The 19,995-nt window shown below is 41.6% G+C and overlaps 1 protein-coding gene across 5 annotated transcripts in view; it reads left to right on the forward strand.

Moving 5' to 3' along the window:
- taok2b (TAO kinase 2b) overlaps positions 1-19,995 on the forward strand; it is a 42,639-nt gene that overhangs the window by 15,068 nt on the left and 7,576 nt on the right. For 2 of the 5 annotated variants that reach the window (XM_021310547.2, XM_036141761.1), the window contains exons 12-18: positions 1,225-1,431; positions 2,433-2,632; positions 2,733-2,910; positions 3,030-3,176; positions 3,284-3,487; positions 5,826-6,065; positions 17,186-17,398. In XM_021310547.2, coding sequence (XP_021166222.2) covers positions 1,225-1,431; positions 2,433-2,632; positions 2,733-2,910; positions 3,030-3,176; positions 3,284-3,487; positions 5,826-6,065; positions 17,186-17,398 — 1,389 coding nt within the window. Of the gene's footprint in view, positions 1-1,224; positions 1,432-2,432; positions 2,633-2,732; positions 2,911-3,029; positions 3,177-3,283; positions 3,488-5,825; positions 10,295-17,185; positions 17,399-19,995 lie in introns of those variants that run through there. The other 3 variants (XM_012852406.3, XM_021310546.2, XM_012852405.3) reach the window with 3 other exon arrangements.

Here is a 19,995-nt window from a genome sequence, read left to right on the forward strand (position 1 = left end):
ACCGATGGATAAATAGAGAACTGCGCCTTTCAGATCCCAATGTACCGGTGCAGCGTAATCATCACATATCGTTAAGACCCCAACATAGGCCAGATACCCACCCCCCAACCCAACCTGGGGAGGGCAACCCCAATTTTATATCTATAGTTAAAATAATTGTTGAACAAAGACTGAAGTTTGGGAATTTATGCCTGGATTTTTGGTGGGGCTGAACAATTAATCGCATTTTCAATATAATCGCGATTTAAAAAAACGCAATTTCCAAATCGCAGAGTCTGCAATTTTTGGCTATGTAACAATTAGGGAATTAGACACGTCCATTAGGTGTTGGTAAAATGTTTAAAGTGGGTTTGCCTCCACATGGAAGGGAAGACAGTTGCAGCAGTGAGATAATCTAATTTTATTACTTGTTTTAGAGTTTATATAATCATACATAGCATTAAGTACAGGTCAATCAGTTTAATACATAGACTTGCTTGTTGGTTGGACTTTATGTTCAACAAGGATTGATGTCCAAATCAACTAAAAGCTGTTCTCTTGAATAATATTCTGATTAATAGAAACATTAAAAGTTCATGTTTTAAATAGTCCTTGTTTACAAACATCTTTATTTAGAGGCCATTTTTGTTGCTTGTGGTTAACGCAGAGAAAAGTCAAAATTGCAATTTTGGTTAAAATATATTGTCGGCAGAACGCAATCATTTCTGCTCAATAATTTCTGCTCTGAGTTTAGATGCTGTGGGTCTTTTAGCAACTAATCTGCACACTGAGGAAACAGATTGATAGTTTGTTTGTATATGTTTAAAAAGACATGATAAATTAAACTGGGGAAAAAAATTGCATTAAATCACAATATTAAGAAAAAAAATCGCAATTAGATTATTTTCCTAAATCGTTCAGCCCTAGTTGGAAGCCTGTAATTGGAGCAGGAAGCTAAAGGAACATTGGTGATGAAGAATCCCCTAAACGAGCTGCTTTGATTTGATTCTCTTCTGTTCCAACAAAAAGAGGATGCACTTTTCTAGAGAGGACCGTTAGTGTTTTTGAAGTTGTACCGGTATATCTGCTGGACGATATTTTAACAAAAACTGTTCTGTTTATGCCAGTTAAGTCTAATCAACCCACGGAGGCAAAAATCACCTTCAATAATGGATTTACTTTTCTCCTCAGAGCTTGAATGTTTCAGACTAAGTGTTTTTTTTGTTTCTCCCTTTTGTTGTCCAGGATGTGGAAGGGTACATGTTGCGCACCGGCACAGTAAACAGCATGGAGAGCTCCCACTCCCTGCCCTCCATGTCCATCAGCGCCAGCTCCCAGAGCAGCTCCGTCAACAGCCTGGCGGACGGTTCGGACGACAGCGGGGAGATGGCCATGATGCAGGAGGGGGAGCACACCGTCACCTCCAACAGCTCCGTCTTGCACAAACCGCTGGTCGGTCCAGACGCCTCACAGCTTGTTATGGATTTAAATGACAGAATAAAACAACAAAAGGCTTTAAAAAAAAAAAACACATTATGAAGGAGAGGCTAGAAACCCTCATTAGTGGATGAATTTATTAATTCAGCCCGTCTCTCCTAAACCATAATATGAAAATACAGTTAAGATTCTTGTTATATAAATTTTTTTAAAGGAAAGTTGTTTTATTTTTTTAACAAAACAGCAATAAAATGACAGAGAAACAAGTGTTTGAAATTTACTAATGTAGATTTGCGCCCCCTCTAGGAAATGTGAGGTAATGGCAGCCCAGAGTTACACTTCTAGGTGCAAGGAGGGGCTCTCTGTGTTATTAAACTGCAGATTTGTAAAATTAAGCAGCGTTAGCTCGCTGAAATTGTTCAGGAGCAACAATAATTTGTTACGTTCTTCTTTGTCCGGAGAAGGCGGATCAGAAGGGCCTTTTTGGACCCAGTTAGGCTTTATTAATTAGGCTTTTGTGTGAAGAGAGAGGGGACATAATATTGTTTAAATCTTTACATTGTGTGTATATTTATCTAGTCTCACATGGTTTGTTATACAGATATATTATCAAAAAGAAAATTTAAAAAGTTACCCAAACTGCACAAATGAGCTTTTAGCTTTTAATAAAACTGTTTCAGTAAAATGGCAAAAATACAAATCATTTGGCAAAAGCTAGATTCTGATTTTAGGTCAGTGAACACAATAATTTGGCACAGTCTGTAAATAATGTTTATTATGTATTTACATTTTTTTAAATGATGTTATCGACGGATTAAAAAAAATAGGATTTTAATTTGACAAATAGAGGAAACGTTATTTTCCTCTATTTATTTTTATTATTAATCAATCTAGTTAAAAAAAAATTGCATGAGAAGAAATGTTTCTTTTTACCAGCCAATGGCAGATAAGTTCATTTCAGTTTTATTTACATTCCTAAAAACTCAGTGAAATGTTTAAATGTCTCCATTTTATAGAGTCACGACAACATCTACGATGATCCCTACCAGCCAGAGGTCGACTCGCAGCGAGAAGCTTCGTCTGGCGGCGGCGGCGGGGGGGGAGGCGGCAGACGGCGACGGCGAGACCACTTTGCCACCATCAGGACCGCCTCGCTGGTCACTCGTCAGATCCAGGAGCACGAGCAGGGGTCGGCTCTCAGGGAGCAGATGTCCGGGTGAGATCACGTCGCCGACGTAACGCTTTACCTGAATATTTAGAAACGGAGAAAACCTCTGGAGGCGAGTGACTTTTTGACGCTACGCGCTTCGTCTCAGGTACAAACGCATGAGGCGGCAGCACCAGAAGCAGCTGATGGGTCTGGAGAACAAGCTGAAGTCGGAGATGGACGAGCACCAGCTGAGGCTGGATAAGGAGCTGGAGAACCAGAGGAACAATTTCTCAATGGAGCTGGAAAAACTGTCGAAGAAGCACCAGGCTGTCCTGGAGAAGGAGGTGAGCTTAGGCTGGAGTCAGAGGAGCTGCAGTTCAGCGGGACGGACGGAGGAGAACGTGCAGCTTCCGCTCTCAAGGGATTTTCTCCTCATCTTGCTGTGTTTAAACTTCTGATTGAGATTCCCGGTTCTGTTCAGACAAAGGCGGTGCTGACGGAGGAGAAGAAGTTCCAGCAGCACATCCTGGGCCAGCAGAAGAAGGAGCTGACCAGCCTGCTGGATTCCCAGAAGCGGCAGTATCGACAGCGCAAAGAGCAGCTCAAAGAGGTGCCTCCCAACTTCTGTCACCAGCAAAACAAAACCAGACGCTCACGTTTTGAGTCTGGTGGTCCTGACCACTGCGCCGTTGTGCTGATGGACTTGTTTCCCTGCAGGAACTGAACGAGAACCAGTCCACGCCAAAGCGAGAGAAGCAGGAGTGGCTGGTGCACCAGAAGGAGTGCATGCAGCAGCTGCAGGCAGAAGAAGAAGCGGGCCTGCTGCGGAGGCAGAGGCAGTATTACGAGCTCCAGAGTCGCCAGTACAAGAGGAAGATGCTGCTCGGACGCCACAACCTGGAGCAGGATCTGCTCAGAGAGGTATTAACTGGTTTGGCATTCAGCAGAGGGGGGGGGGCCAGGTCCAGTCCTGGAGGTGTGTTGATGAATCCCATCTCAACACACCTGAATCAGGTGAATGTGTCGTTACCAGCCCTGTACAGAGCAGAATGGCTGAATGTTGATTGAGACGTATGATTCAGGTGGGCTGGACTGGCTCCTCTGGCAAGCATCCTCTGCCATTATGTCTCATTATCACCACTGATTTGTGTTTTATTGGGAATTTATGTGACAAACTGACACAAAGCCATGCATAATAATAGCTGGAAGGAAAATAATTTACAGTCTTTACCTTTTTTAATACAAACATGCAAATACTTGGTTCCTCTAAATAAAATCCAATTCACCTGCCATATTTTTCAGACTATAAAGTGCACTTAAAATCCTTACATTTTCTCAATAATTTATGGTCAGCCTTATAGTTAAGCTTACTGACTGATTTTATGTGGTACAATAATCTTAAAATGTATAAGTATGACTTTGTTTAGCAACGAAGCGGCTCCGCTCGATGGATATTACGGCACACTGTGTCACAGTGTACCGTAAGCACTAGCAACAATAAACCTAGTTAGTTAATTCAGTATAAAAGTTACGTTTATTTTGGCCTTATGTTAGAAACAGGGCAGTGTAGTCCAGCTACTCTGTCCTCCCAGCAGAGACGGATAGAGAGCTGAGGACGTGAAGAAGCGGAGTGATATTACACACTTTGGAAGAATATTTAGTTCGCCTTATGGTCCAAAAAATATGGTAATTGTCTCCTGAAGTCATCTAAGTAGTGAACAAAGTCTGGCTTGTTTAATTTAATCTCTGTATAAATCCAGCCGTTTTGTTTATGGCCTCAGAGGTTTTTATAGAAAACTTTAGAGAACAACCAGAATCATGAAGATCAAGGAAGCCAGCAGACAGGTTAAGGGGCTTTCAGAGCGATAGCGCCACCAGCTGGAGCTGCGCCTGGCTCAGTGGGTAGAGCAGGCACCCCGTGTATGGAGGCCAACGCTCTTCTAAGCAGCTGTCCTGAGTTTGACTGCCGGACTGAGCCCTTCACTGCCTGTCTCTCCTCTACCCCTCTTCCTGTCTGTTAAACTGTTGAACAAAGGTCATTGCTGCCACTAAAAACCCTGTGACTCCATCTGGCACAGCAGCCAGACCACAGGATATCCGTCAAACAGAGTCATAGCATGCTTGAACTCCCTTTGAACTCCCCCATCCTTTGAACTCCCCCTTCTCGATGGGTGGTTCAAAGGAGCAAAACCTTGTCGTTTGGCTATCCGTGTTCATAAATATTTCAACAGCATTAGCTTATATCATCCAGGAAGTTCACTGCTTCACTGCTGCCGATACAGGAGCTTTACTGACCTTTTTAAATCGTTCCAAAACATCAGTACATGCACTGGCATGTAGAGTTAGCTTGTAGCACTGGCATGTAGAGTTAGCTTGTAGCACTGGCATGTAGAGTTAGCTTGTAGCACTGGCATGTAGAGTTAGCTTGTAGCACTGGCATGTAGAGTTAGCTTGTAGCACTGGCATGTAGAGTTAGCTTGTAGCACTGGCATGTAGTGTTAGCTTGTAGCACTAGCTTGTAGCATTACCTTGTAGCACTAGCTTGTAGTACTAGCTTGTAGCGCTAGCTTGTAGAGTTAGCTTGAAGCACCAGCTTGTAGTGTTAGCTTGTAGCACTACCTTGTAGTGTTAGCTTGTAGCACTGGCATGTAGAGTTGGCTTGTAACACTGGCATGTAGAGTTGGCTTGTAGCACTGGCATGTAGAGTTGGCTTGTAGCACTGGCATGTAGAGTTAGCTTGTAGCACTAGCTTTTAGCGCTAGCTTGTAGAGTTAGCTTGAAGCGCTAGCTTGTAGAGTTAGCTTGAAGCGCTAGCTTGTAGAGTTGGCTTGAAGCACTAGCTTGTAGAGTTAGCTTGAAGCACTAGCTTGTAGTGTTAGCTTGTAGCGTTAGCTTGTAGCACTAGCTTGTAGCGTTACCTTGTAGCACTAGCTTGTAGAGCTAGCTTGTAGTGTTAGCTTGTAGTGCTAGCTTGTGGAGTTAGCTTGTAACACTAGTATTGTTCGGCATTTTGTTTTTTTTTCTTGTCCAACTACATCCTAGGGAAAGTGTCTTGAGCAACGTTCTTGTGTTCATCTTGTTGGCGGAATGTTTTCTCCTGGATGAAGTCGTGTTAGCAGACTATAAAATTCCAGCAGCAGATCATTGTCGTTAATACATAATAATTCATAAATTCCCTATGCACTGCATTAGATATGTGACGTTGACATTAGAGAAACTGAAAGGTTCCTCCTCCTCACTCCGCTGTCTTCGTCTGCAGGAGCTGAACAAGAAGCAGACTCTGAAGGACCTGGAGTGCGCCATGCTGCTGCGGCACCACGAGTCGACCCAGGAGCTGGAGTTCCGCCAGCTGGGCGTCGTGCAGCGGACGCGGGCCGACCTGATCCGCACGCAGCACCAGACGGAGCTCACCAACCAGATGGAGTACAACAAGAGGCGCGAGCAGGAGCTGCGGCAGAAACACGCCGTGGAGGTCCGCCAGCAGCCCAAAAGCCTCAAAGTGAGTGAGAGCGGCCAGAGCCGGGCTTCTCCTGAGGAGGGTCCGGGCGGCAGCTGGGACGACGAGGCGATGCCGGGGGACGGCGGGTTAGAAGGGGAAGAAGGGGTGATTGAGATGGACGTGTGTGAGGATGAGCCGGATGGAGCTGTGGAGCTCAGAGATGAGGAAGATTTTAGGGAACAGGAAGTGGAAGGAGGGCTAGTGACCGAGGCTGAAGGGAAGTGTGAGATCGATGAGGAGGTCAGTGAAAGGAAGGGAAGTGACGCGATAGAAGATGAGGAGAGGGAGGTGGAGGGGGTGCAGTGGGAGTACGAGGAAGATCACAGTGAAATATGTCATGTTGAGAGTGATGAAGAGGAGGAAGAGGGCAGGGGCGTGGCCGACGGCTGCCCCTCGGAGCTCATCTCCTCCCCAGAAAGGAGACGGCAGCAGCGCGAGCTCGACGACCTGTGCGAGTTTTATTTCCCCGACACCCCGGAGGAGCTGGAGGCCGTTCCCGTCTCCGCTCCCCCTCCCTCCGCCCCCGCCCAGACCTCCTTCCCCTCCCTCTTTTCCCACGCCATCTGCCTGCTCCTCTCCCTCTCTGCCGCCGCTCAGCCCTCCAACCTCACGCTGATGCCGCTCTCCATCTTCCTCCTGTCGCTGCGCCGCTCGCCGCCGCTGCCCTCCGTGGCCTCGGTGGTGCTGTCGGCCGAGCTCGCCTTCCTGGCGCTCTTCTTCTCGTACCTCCTGCTGCGCTCCTGCTGCTCGCTCTCCCTCTCCACCTTCCTGTCGCTCAGCCTGTGGGGCAGCGGCCTCTTCAGCCTGGGCCTCTCCTTCAGCCTGGGCATCTACTACATCCCCATCATCCTGATCTCCGCCTCCGTCCTCAGCTCCCCCTCCGTCTTCCTCTCGCTCTATCTGCTCGTGGTGCTCGTCGTCCGACCGGCCCGCAGCTTCTTCCAGCAAGCGCCCCGTAAGCTCAACCGCCTGTGCATGCGCGTGCTTTTCCGCCTGCCCCGCCCGCTGTTCGCCATGTGCCAGTCGGTGCTGGGCGGCATGGCCGAGCGGAACCTCTACGAGATGTTCCCCAAGGCCGGCCGCAACTGGGGCGTGCGGCAGTCCAGGATCCCCGTCCCTTTAAAGAGCCTGCCGTCGGAGCACCGCGCTCGCTGCAGCGGCTCCTCCCGCCTGGCCGACCTGCTCCTGTGGGTCAGGCGCTTCGGCAGACGCCCGCTGGGGGTCCTGGCCGACTTCGCCAACGCCGTGATCCTAAAACTGGCCAGGAAGGCGGTGAGGAACCTGCCGTGCCGCGTCGGGGCTAAACTGCGAGCCCTGGGCCTCCTGAAGAAGGAGCTGCCCAGCAGGCTGCCCCGGCTGCTGCCCCGGGAGGTCCGAGAGAGCAGGCAGAGGGAGAGGAGGAGGAGGGAGAGGAAGAGGAGGGAGGAGAGGGAGAGGATGTGTCGCGACGAGGCGAGATGGGAGTGCGGGCTGAGGCGAACGGCGTCTGGAAGGTTTGTGAGGGGAAAAATCCGGCCGTGGCGATAGCGGAGAGCGTCGGGTCGGAAAAAGCAGCAAAATCCAGTGAATCTTTATTATTTCCTTTTAATGTGCTTTTTGTAAAAGTTCCTTGAACCTCCATCGACTTTATTATGTTGTTCTTAATTTCTAAGAAGAATCTTTTTATGGTTATTTTAAGACCGTTTTGTGTTGTTTTTTTTGTTTTCTTGGTGCAATCCTGTGTTTTTTTTTCTTTATAGCCGTCTTATGTGTGCACTAGGCTGCCAGTGCCCAGAACAAATCAGTGACAGTGTTAACGCCGTGAATGATGGGATTTTACTCCTGATGAAAAAAAACAAAAACACACAAAAAAAAGCTGTGAAAAAAAAAAAAAGGAAGGTTATGATTTCACTAAGACCACCATGAACACTAGCGACCCGTCACAATAAAGGTGCAATAAACGGCGACGGCCAGATTCACGGTTACGTCCGCTGAAGGAAAAAAAAAAAGCTTCAAATTAAATCCAGCTTTTATTCGGGTTGCACAACGTCGCACTGAGAAATTTAGAAAAATCCAACCTTTAATCTTTAATCTTTTTTTTTTTGTTCTGTGGGGGAAAACTCTTCATGTTAAAATGAGGCCCACAGCATCACAGGTCCTCCGTCGTGCTTTTCTACATTTCAATCTTGATCTAAACAGGCAAGTAGCTGTTTTCTCGTAGCTTTTCTCCGCATCAACATGTTTTCTCCTGTTTCCCATTTTGAATAGTGGAAGAGTTTCAATTCGTCCTCCTACCCCAGAGACACAGGAGCTAATGGACAATTAAAGTTTTTAAATATGCGGGTCAATTTTTAGGAATAGTTTGAGGTGCCCAGAATCGAAAATGATTTTTATTTACTTTATTTTTTATTTTATTTGCATGACGGATCCTCCACCATACTCAACAGCGTGCTTTTCCACATGTTGCTCCGACTGCAGAAATTAGCAGATTTTTTGGAGAAGCCTAAATTATGAAGACAAACGCACATCAAGCTTTTTTTTTATTATTGGCATGTTCTCTTGTTTTTCCCATTTTGAAGAGATATTTCTAAGCATTGCATCACATTTATTTCCCAGGTAATAAATTAATTCAAAATTCTCAGATACACTTTACACAACAAAGCCTAAAATTAAAAATATAATTTAGTTAAAAAGATTTTTATTAGATTTGTTTGGAGACCCAATAAATTTAGTGAGAATCTTTTTTTTAATTATTATTTCTTAGTTTGGGACTCACAATAAATGGATTTAAATAAAAAGTTGGATGTTTCGAAAAAATTTCAGTGAGATTTTCTGCACCGATTAAAAGATGAATTTAATTTTGAGCCATTAAAATAAATCAATATATCAAAGTGCCAATAAAATGTGGCCTTGGACTGCATCTTTACGCGGCATGAGACGCTGTTCAAAGTGGTAAATAGTTGCTTTTTCAGGTCTTCTATAAATGCTAGGTTCGGTTTTTCATGTTTAAAACTGTTTTCTACGTCAAGCTGGTGAAATCGGCCGTCTTTTCCAACCGCCTGTAGGTGTGTTATCTTATTGCGCTCGATGCAATAGTCGTGTAATGATTTACCATGTAAACATTTCCCCTTTAACGTAGTTAAAAAAAGAAAAGTGCCTCCTTTTTAAACTGTTTGCACAAATCCGAGTCTGTTGTGAAGAGGCGTAGAGTAGAAGTAGGATGAAACGTATAAAAATATATCTAGTTGTACTTAAAGCATAATATAAAGACGACGTATTTAATATATCAGCATGACTTGATTTTATTGAAGCCATATTGCGATGACAATCTTTTGAGAAATCCGGGGCCAGATCGCTTTAAGCTGACCGAGCAGCTCGTTAAATGTCCAAAAATAGCAACTTTTCCCGTCGCACCTTCCTAAAGGTGCTTTATTTTTTTTTTTATAAAAGGACGCCAAAGGTCATTTCAGCATGTGGGACTATTCTCATAAGTCATTAATCTGAGTTTTGTTTAAAGTCCTTAAGTCTTTCAACAACAGTGCAGCTACACTTTTCATATTATTTTTGTTTTAATGTTATCAGGAACCAAAGATATTCAGTGACCAAGCATAAATGTTTTAAAGGTAAAAGCCTCCTCTGTTTTAAGAAGCTAAAACCAAATACTGTATAATTTATTTTATTGTTTTGTTTTTTTGTTTTTTTTTTTAGACCGTTTGCTTAAAAACAAACTTAAATGTCTGCAGAGCTCCTAGTTTTCCTGCAGGCGTTTGTTTTTCGCTTCTAGCAGAAACGTCACAATGATGAGCTTCCACTTGGATCAGGTAGATTGTGCAGGAATGCATCGATAAGTGAAGGAATAAAAAGCTGTTTGTGCAGCACGAAGAAATTTGGGGACCTTAGAATTAAAAATAAAAAAAGCCGAGTTTTAGCTGCAATTACCCCGAAGTCGAGCTCTGCTTGTTTGAATGTAACCGGTTTGCCTTTTGATTTCCGTCTTTGTTCAGTTATCACCTGTTCACTTATGTTTACATGTTGCATGACTGAGTTTTGACTTCCCAAAGTTCTTTTTTATTATTTTATTTTTTATTTTATTTATGCAGCAGTAGAAGCTGCATCGTGTTCGGCGCTCTTCTCTCTCAGCCGCGGGACTGAAGGAGGCATTCTGTACGGCTCTCGAGCATCGAGAAACCTTTTTTTGTTATATTTAGATTTTCATTTGCACAGAAATAAATTTGTTTGTTTTGAAATCATTGTCTTGTCTGTTTTTATGATTTGTTTCCATTTCTTTGTCCCCTCCATTCGGTTTTCTGTTTTCATCTCCCAGATTCCTCGTCTCATCCACTCCGTCCTGTCTCATCACACGTCACACACACATGTTGCGTGTTAAATTTCATATCAGATCTACGTGGCAGTGACAAAGAAATGCGTGGATTTATTATTTGGCATTTTGTCATCCAGAAAGGATTCACTGTGCTTCACTTTTTCTGCCATTTTTTTACAACTTTCTATGAAATTTAGCCTCAAAACTCAACAAAAAAGTCCCATAATGACTTTTTTTGTTGTTTTGTGGAGGAGTGGTTGCAAATTAAATAAGTACTTGCATGTATTTAGGTATTCACAGCCTTTAGCAGCTCATATTTTTATTATATTGAAGGTCACATGTCTAAGAGCAGCTCAGCCCGATCCTCTGCAGAACCTCCCACACTGCAAAAATAGAACTAAAAATAAGTACAATTTTCTTGAAATGAATGTATTTTCCCTTGATTTGATCTGGTAAATAAGATTATTTGCCAATGGAATAAGATTTCTGCACTTAAAATAGAAACAATTCATCTCCATCATCTTATTTCAAGTGCATGATGTCTAATTATCTTATTTTAAGGGTAAAAATACTCATTCCATTGGCAAATAATCTTATTTACATTGCTCAAATCAAGGGCAAATACATTCATTTCAAGAAAATGTAACTTATTTTAATTCTGTTTTTGCAGTGCAGGCTCTCGGTTTGGATGGTTTTCAGATCTGTTGTCCCAAAGCCGCTCCTTTCATATCTAGAGCGCCTGCTTGGAGTAAACGGCGCTCTTTAGCAGCAGGTTTTTATCCTGGGGAACCTCCCCACAGCATGATGCTGCCGCCACCATGCTTCACTGTAGGGGCGGGTGACTCCAGATAGACTTCCATGTGCCTTTTACTGAGAAGTGCCGTCCTGGTGGGACTGGTGGATTGCTGCAGAGATGTTTGTCGTTCTTAGAAGCTTCTCCTCGCTCCAAAAAAGCAACACTGGAGCTCTGATACAAGGACGATCAGGTCTTTGGTCCACTCTCTGATCATAGGGGTGGGAAACAACATCGTCCCCCGATGTAGACGACCGTCCAACTCCAGGAGAAGTCCTGGTGGTTCCTAACGTCTTCCTGTTATGTATGATGGAGGCCGCTGGGACCTTCAAACCTGTCCGAGGTCTGCAGGCAGCTCCTTAGACCTCCTGCTGGGTTTGAGCTCCGACGTGCCGTCATCTGTGGGAGCCTTTATTATAGGCATAGATGTCTGCCTTTTAAAACAACCAAACCAATTAAACTAACATGGCTGGACTCCGATGAAGCTGTAGAAACATCTCAACATCTTTATTTTTGGCCTATTCTTTTGCACGTTGTCATGTTTAGAGTTTCAAAGGAATAAAACTACATTTATCAACGTTGGAACATGTGGAAAAACGAGGCGCTGTGAATAATTAGTGTGGCCAAATGGGAGGACTTTAAACTGGATGTTCCATTGATGTCGCGTTAATCAATAATATTGCAGCAGCCGCATGTTCTGCTGTGCGTTGCAGCCTTTATAACGTCCACGGGCTTCAGGATGTCATCTTCCCTCCGTTGGTTCGTTCATCCACGGTTTTATTTAGGAAACCTTCTGGCTGCATTGGTGGGTTCTCTGTTTTCTTTTCCTGCCGGAGGATATCGGCTGTTTTCTGCCATGACGAAATCACGAGGTCTGTGATGCAGTGCAGCAAGACAAACTCCCAGAAAGTCTTTAATTCCTCCTTAACACTAGCTTCTTTGGAGAGTTAATGTAAAAAACAAAGGCACATTTTTTTGTATAGCACAATTCAGCACAAAGACAATGCAATGTGCTTTACATGATTAAAATATAGGAAAATAAAACAATTAAAGTTAGTTGGAATAAAATGTAGAAACAAAATAAAACATGAGGAAATAGAAACTAAAACAAATATTAAAAACAGTTGGACTATAAAGTTGAACTAATGATGTTTCAGTAAAACAGTTTAACTAGAACAATTGAAGGCAATCCTAAACAAATGTTTTTAATCTTGATTTAAAATAACTCTTTAGAGTTTTCTGGGAGTTTGTTCCAGATTAGTGGAGTTTAGGAACTAAATGCTGCTTCTCTTTGTTTTTCTATGATTACCAATGATTGCAAACTCATTTGTAATCTGGCTCCTGGTTGATGAAAAGTATTAATAAATAATGAAAATGTGGGGAAAAGAGCACGCCTAAACCAAGCCTCAGCTTTTATTTGACGAAGAATCCTTACTTTCCCGCCACAGATTCTCTTTACCCGTCATAAAATTGCTTCTTCCCTGCAGTTTTCTATCATTTATTGCAGTGTGAGACTTTTCACCTCATTCAGCTTCCAGCTCCACCTGATGCAGATGGAGACTTTATTTTTAATTAGGGCAAAATTATTACTGAATACTAGTTAAAATCTTACAAATGAAAATGACAAAACAATATATTCGTCTTTTAATAACCAAACTTTTTACATTCTCTTTGATTTAATAGAAAATAGGACAATATCTGTCCAATAAATTTTATTCAAATGCAAATTTTTAAATTCTGCTTTTATTTAATTTATTGCAATTGGTAAAAAAAAAAAAACTGGAAGCGTTTTCAAAGGAAAGATCGACCAAAATCCTGGGAACAGAATTAAATTTTTTATCCTTTCTTTTTCTGTCGTCAGTCTTTTTTTCCCCCAAATTTAATTTACAAGCTAGAGGATAATTTTTCAATAAAACATTTTAACGTTTTTGGATCTGCATTGATTTACACGTCCCTTTCCTGCAGAAAACTGTTGAATTAAATTATTGCAATCTAATTTGCAGAGTAGGAAAAAAAATCACAACATAATTGTTTGGTAATTTTAGGTTTTTGTTTAATTATATTTTTTTGGCCCTGGTGTACTTTAGACAATTTAGCAGCCTTCAGCGAGCCTTGTCTCACCGGCCTAAAATCACTGCCATCTCTTATAAAGCTGTGGGAGGATGTTGAGGGTTGATAAAAGCACGTTCCTGAGTTTGACTCCAGATTTAAAATAAAATCAATTTATACAGTTGAGCTTAAAATAATTCCTATACCTGGCAGATTAGCATTTAAATTCTTAATTTTGTTGCTGTTCAAACGAGAGCCGAGGTGGGTAGAGTTATAAAAAAAAAAAAAATAGTGAAAAGGTTCTGAGTAATGGATCATAACGCCTGATTTGATTTGTGAAAATGATGCACATTTAAATTGATGTGCATAGAGAAGCTAGAACAGTGCAAAGTACTTCCAGCGGCAATATTTAGCATCTACCATGAAGGTACATCTGGAATGCGAAAATTATTAAATGGTTCATTTACGTCAGTAACTCAGTTCCCTATATGGAAACACGTTATATAGATTAATTACACACACACTGATGTTTTCAAGCCGTTATTTCTGTTAATTATCATGTTTTTGTTTACAGCAGAGATGTAGCGTTCATGAAAGTACATTCAATACCTGCCTAAAGGTTGTTGTTTTTAAAAAGTGCTTTTATTCTGACATTCAGGAGGCCTGTTCTAATTTATTAAGGCTTGTCTGTTTATTCACTCCACCTCCAAATGTCAGCAGGTAGAAAATAGAATGACAACGCTTGTGTCAAAGCTAGACTGGGTCCGGAGGATTTTGGGTTAAAACATGTTTATTTTTTTAGTGAAGTGACTAAAGTCGGGAATAGAAGCAAAATTATCCTCCAGTAAGAGTAGTAGTAGAGTAGTAACTACTTTAAAAATAATTTCACTTAATTAAAGGTACAGCGCAGTAAAACTGCTCTTTAGGTACCTTATTTTTTTAAGGTTACTTAAGTAAATATAAATCCAGCTCTGAAAATGAGACGGGCATCTCTTAAATGTTAAAACAATGTAAAAGCTGTAACGGTTTAGAAAGGAAAAACACTTTTTTTTTTTAAATTCTAGTTAAGAATTGTATGTCAGAAGGTGTTTATCGCTGCTCAGCTGTTAGTGGAATAGTATTTAGCAGCATTATAACAATCAAGCTCGTGTTTTAATTGCTGGGCATCGTTTGGGACGTTTCAATGGGTGTTTTTGACAATTCATCTCTCCTCAGCTTCTCATCAGGACTTTAACAAAAAATTTCCTATCACTCATGGAACCAGAAGAAACATGTTGGTGAAATTGAACGTCTACTTCAACCCTAAATCAGCTCTAAGAATCATTTTGGGCTTAATCTGTCGGGAATATATTCCTGAAGGGCCTGGAAACGTGTCGATCTTGTGTTTGGTGTTTTCCAGATCTGGATATAATAATGTTGAAGCCTTAGTTTCCAAGTGTTTCTCCCATCCCAGTTTCTAAAACTTAAAAGCAACATTCTGCTTACGTTCATTGTTCAAAGATGAACAGAGCTACTGTTGATGCTACTCTTGCAGTATAATAAGTTCCCAAAAATCATAATTTGCCAGAGTAGTTTCAGGAAGAGGTTTTCGACTCACTCAAAATAAAAAGCACTCACAGAGTTTTCTAGTTTCAAAAAGGTGTTTTCTTTACTTATTAAAATAACAGAAATATTCGCTGAGTTGACGTTCAAATATTTTTTATATAAACGTTAATTGGTGGTAAAAAAACGGTTTCACTCCTTCACCAATCAGATTCACCTCAGCAGCTGCTTCTGCTTGTTAATCACAGCAGGAGGCTGACTGACAAGAGGAGGGTTCTAAGCAAAACAAATAAATGAATAAACAATAGCTCTACAATTCACATAACCTTAGCTTTGTAACATTAATAATTTAGCAAAACATAAATTAATTCTTCATAGGCTCCAACAGCTACCATAATGTCCGCCTCTTGGTTCTTCTACCACTTGAGTTTTGTGTGGTTAATGCTGTAAATTTACGCTACCTGCTGTCAAAGGTGTCATTTTATGACACCAGGTGACGTAATTTTAATGCTTTTTTTATATTTCTGTAATTTGCGCATTCAACAAATTGCTATAATATTATAAAGAAGTAGTGCTGAAGGCGTTTATCACTCCATTTGTGAGTGATTTATCGCTGTGGTTCCTATAAGGTCGCAAAGTCTTATAAATAACTTTATGACGCTACTACTCTGATAAAGGTCAGTGATTTGTTTTCCATCATTTGCTTTCGTCAGAGGTGTTTGATCCTTAAATGGTTTATTGGTTCTATGGGTCAGACAGTAATTAGACTTGGGCGTTACTAATGAAATCAAACCCAAAAACTAGGTAATTTGCAGGTAATTCATGGTTTAGGAAGGGGAGTGCTTACTTGGGGTTGGGTTGGATTACTTTTAACCTTTTTATAATAAATGAAATCATGGTGGGATTACTCCTTGAAACATAAAAGGGTGAAAACAGCAGAAATATGTGAGGGGGCAAATAACTTTTTCACAGCTGTGTGTGGAAAAATAACATCCTGACAAAGAAATATGAAAAATAAACTGAGCCTGACCGGAAACAAACATGAAATGCAGGAACCCTGAGTTGCGTATAAAACATCTCAGCTGCACATGTCTCCAAACCTAAGCTGAGTCTGGAAGCAGCGCTGCCTCTCAAATTCAATTCAATTCAATTTTATTTATATAGCGCCAATTCATGAAACATGTCATCTCGAGGCACTTTACAAAGTCAAAATCAATCAGATTATACAGATTGGTCAAAAATGTCCTATATAAGGAAACCAGTTGATTGCATCAAAGTCCCGACAAGCAGCATTCACTCCTGGAGAACCGTAGAGCCACAGGGACAGTCATCTGCATTGTACATGGCTTTGCTGCAATCCCTCATACTGAGCAAGCATGAAGCGACAGTGGGAAGAAAAACTCCCCATTAACGGGAAGGAAAAACCTCCAGCAGAACCGGGCTCAGTATGAACGGTCATCTGCCTCGACCGACTGGGGTTACAGAAGACAGAGCAGAGACACAACAAGAGAAACAAAAAAGCACAGAAGCACACATTGATCTAGTAATCTGTTCTACATTAGATGGTAGTAGCGGGTGAGCCGTCTTCTCTGGATGATGTCACAGTTAACAGAACGCCAGACCAGGTGTACCTTCTATGAAGATAAAAGAGAGAGAACAGAAAGTTAAAGCTGAAATGACGACAAGCAATGCCAAATTGGAGAACAGTAGAACTGAGTAGAGTGAGAAAAATAGAAAAATAGACCCTGATGTCCTCCAGCAGTCTAAGCCTATCACAGCACAACTATAGAGGTAGCTCAGGGTAACATGAGCCACTCTAACTATAAGCTTTATCAAAAAGGAAAGTTTTAAGATTAGTCTTAAAAGTAGACAGGGTGTCTTCCTCATGGACCAAAACTGGAAGTTGGTTCCACAGGAGAGGAGCCTGATAGCTAAAGGATCTGCCTCCCATTCTACTTTTAGAGACTCTAGGAAGCACCAGCAGACCTGCAGTCTGAGAGCGAAGTGCTCTGTTAGGAACATACGGGGTAATCAGAGCTCTGATATATGATGGAGCTTGATTATTAAGGGCTTTATACGTTAGAAGGAGAATTTTAAATTATATTCTTGATTTAACAGGAAGCCAATGAAGGGAAGCTAATCTTTCAATGACTGTAATAAAGTTACTAATGACGCTATATCATTTAAACATCTTATTTCCACCAGATATTAGAGCTTAGGCGATCATCTCAGCGCAGTTTGAGCCTAAAAAATAAAAGTCCTGGAGGGAACACGTTCGGTTTGTAACACAGCATCACCTTCTTTTCATCAGTGTATCACTGTTTGTAACCTTAAACCTTCATTCATTCATTCATTCATTCATTCATTCATTCATTCACGCTCTGAACCACGGGAGCTTTTCAGCCCTGCTTCTTCCGTCTCTCCTCTCTCCTGCAGTCCAAAGAGCTCCAGATCAAGCGTCAGTTCCAGGACACCTGTAAGATCCAGACCCGCCAGTACAAGGCCCTGCGCAACCACCTGCTGGAGAACACGCCCAAGTCGGAGCACAAGGCCGTGCTGAAGCGGCTGAAGGACGAGCAGACCCGTAAGCTGGCCATCCTGGCCGAGCAGTACGACCACTCCATCAACGACATGCTGTCCACTCAGGCTGTGAGTACGCCAAGGAGACGTCTTCTCTATGGCAAGCCGATGAGGCCAATAATCGTCCGTAAAATAACGCGCAGTTCCAACCCGTATTTTACGTCACCGCGCGTTTCCAGCCAGAACGTGTGGTGACGTAAAAAACGCGCGGTGGCGTTAATAACGTTTGGTGGCGTTTTTTGCATATTATATTATCAGGAGGTTGTCTTTTATGTGCTCAGCCACTAGATTTAAAGGTGTTTTACCCAATAAGAACACTGCAGCACCAGACACAACCAGGAGGTCCCTGATCGTTGGGGAAAGGCAGAAAGAAGATGCACCTTCCTTTCTGATCCTGTCTAAATCCTGCTTAGTTCGAATAATAAAGTCTGATATTACACAAAACTCACTCTGCTTGTTCTCCCTACTTATGCCCTTGGTGCAGAAGATAAATGAAATCTTTAACAGAAATGTTATTATTAATTCTGAAAATATTATCATGTGAATATAAATACAAAGCATACAGAAAATGCAACTTTATTAAGTGACCTGGTTTATTTTATTTAGCTTTTAATTTCTTTTCAACATTTAGTTCTACTACTTGGCTTGTGCTTTGGTAGTTTCACGTTTAAAAAGACAAAAGAAATATTTGGTTCCCTAATCCTTCACACACCCCAGGTCATCAAGATCTTCCCTCCTGCGTTTTTTACGTCACCGCGCGTTCTGGCTGGAAACGTGTGGTGACGTAAAAAATGCGCGCTCGCGTAAAAATTGTACGGATGATAATTGGCCTCATCGGCTTGCCATACTTCTCTTCACACTCGCACCACACTGGGTCCGCCTGCTTCCTTCCTGCCTGTCTGCCACCCCGACTGGTTTACCTCCACCTAAACAACCTAAAAATTACAGTGAATTGCAGTAGATCACAGGATAAAGTAAATTACAGGATTAAACCCAGCAGAGGCAGCAGGGATCTTAAATCAAGCTTTAATATTTAAATAATTTGAATTTAGTGGTGCAGGCCTGTAGATTTTCTCTAATCTACCTAACCTAATCCAGGGGGCTGTTATCTGACTTTGTCTTAATAGTTACTGCTTTGTTTTTTGTATATTAGTCGCCTGAGCGTACATAAGTCACCCTAAATATCTGCTTTATTTCCCCTGTACTTTTTATTTCATTTTTTTTTTTATTTTTTTTGATACAGTGTACATATGTGGACACACTTTATATACCTTATACTTTATGCACCTTTCCTCCTTTTGGCACCTTTCTTTTTGTTTATTAAGCCGATGTGTGACAAGTAAATTTCTCCACTGTGAGATCAATAAAGCCCTATCTTATCTTTTTAATTTAGACTTTAAATCTAATTTACTTAATCTGATCTAATTTACTTGATTAAACACAGTCCTATATAAAAGTATTCATCCTCCTTGAATCCTTATTTGCTTTTCGCAAGCTAGACCAACGCAAAGTAGCGCATGACTGGGAATTAATAGTGAACATTCGATGTTTTACCACTGAAAATCTGAAAAGTGTGGCGGCCATTTCTATGTAGCGCTGTCACACAAAATCCCACAAACGTTTATTTAAATTTATGTTTGCGATGAGAAAAGTTAAAGGGGTACGAATACTGTTGCTAGACACTGCAGATACTTTGGTCCTGAATGAATTTACTCAAATAATGCTGTTAAATCTCTCATCTGGCGCCTGTTTATCAATGCTAAGCTTGTGGGAATATTTATCAGATACAACTTTAAATTGTAAATTTATGCTATAACAGAAAATTAAAATTGGCCGTTTCAATTAAAAAAAAATGGAAGTGTCTCAGAATTTCAGCCTTGCGGTACACCCTGGGCTAAATAACGGCGCCAGGGGTCAGTCGAGGAGCTCATCTCTGGAAATTATGCGTTTATCTATATGCACACATCCATAATCTCGTTTTCAGCTTCAAAGCTGCAGTCGGTACGGACAGAACACCATTCAATACTGGTTTAGGGCAGACACTGTGATCTAAACATGTAAAATGACTCAAATTCAACAGCCTTTGCTTCCAGATGTGAGACTTGGTCTTATTCCACATATTATGCGTAAACGTGAGTCTGTTCTATAAGTTGTAGTGATTGTTTTCCTGGATCTTCCACTGTCCTCTGTCATCATGCACAGAGAAAGCTTGTTTTTTTTTTTTTGTTTTTTTTTACTGAATAATACATTGGAAGAGGATTGAGGAGAGGGAGGATAAAAGCGTCTGTCTAGATGTAATTGCCTCACATGGCAGCGTGCCACTTAAGCTCAGAGAGCTAAATCCCTGCTGCCCTTGTTTGTGCCTCAATTCATGCCGAGCGGAAATCTGAATCACCTCTGAGGTCAAAATCATGTTTTTATATACTGAAATGTTGCAAGAAGTCATGGCCCACATCCTTCAGTCACGCAGGTCCAGGCGAGACATGCGTGCATCGATTCATTTTAGATATTTTATACGTCTATATGTTCTTGGCAACAGTTTGAGACACATCCCCCTTTCTTTTCCTTGTCAGACTTTTCAGATCTTTCCTTCTCTCATCACTGAAGCAGAAATTATTACATAAGATCTGAAAAAAAGTACACATTTCTGCTAAAAAAAAAAACAC

Source organism: Fundulus heteroclitus, chromosome 10 (genome assembly GCF_011125445.2).
Source record: "Fundulus heteroclitus isolate FHET01 chromosome 10, MU-UCD_Fhet_4.1, whole genome shotgun sequence".
In the NCBI taxonomy this organism is placed as follows: domain Eukaryota; kingdom Metazoa; phylum Chordata; class Actinopteri; order Cyprinodontiformes; family Fundulidae; genus Fundulus; species Fundulus heteroclitus.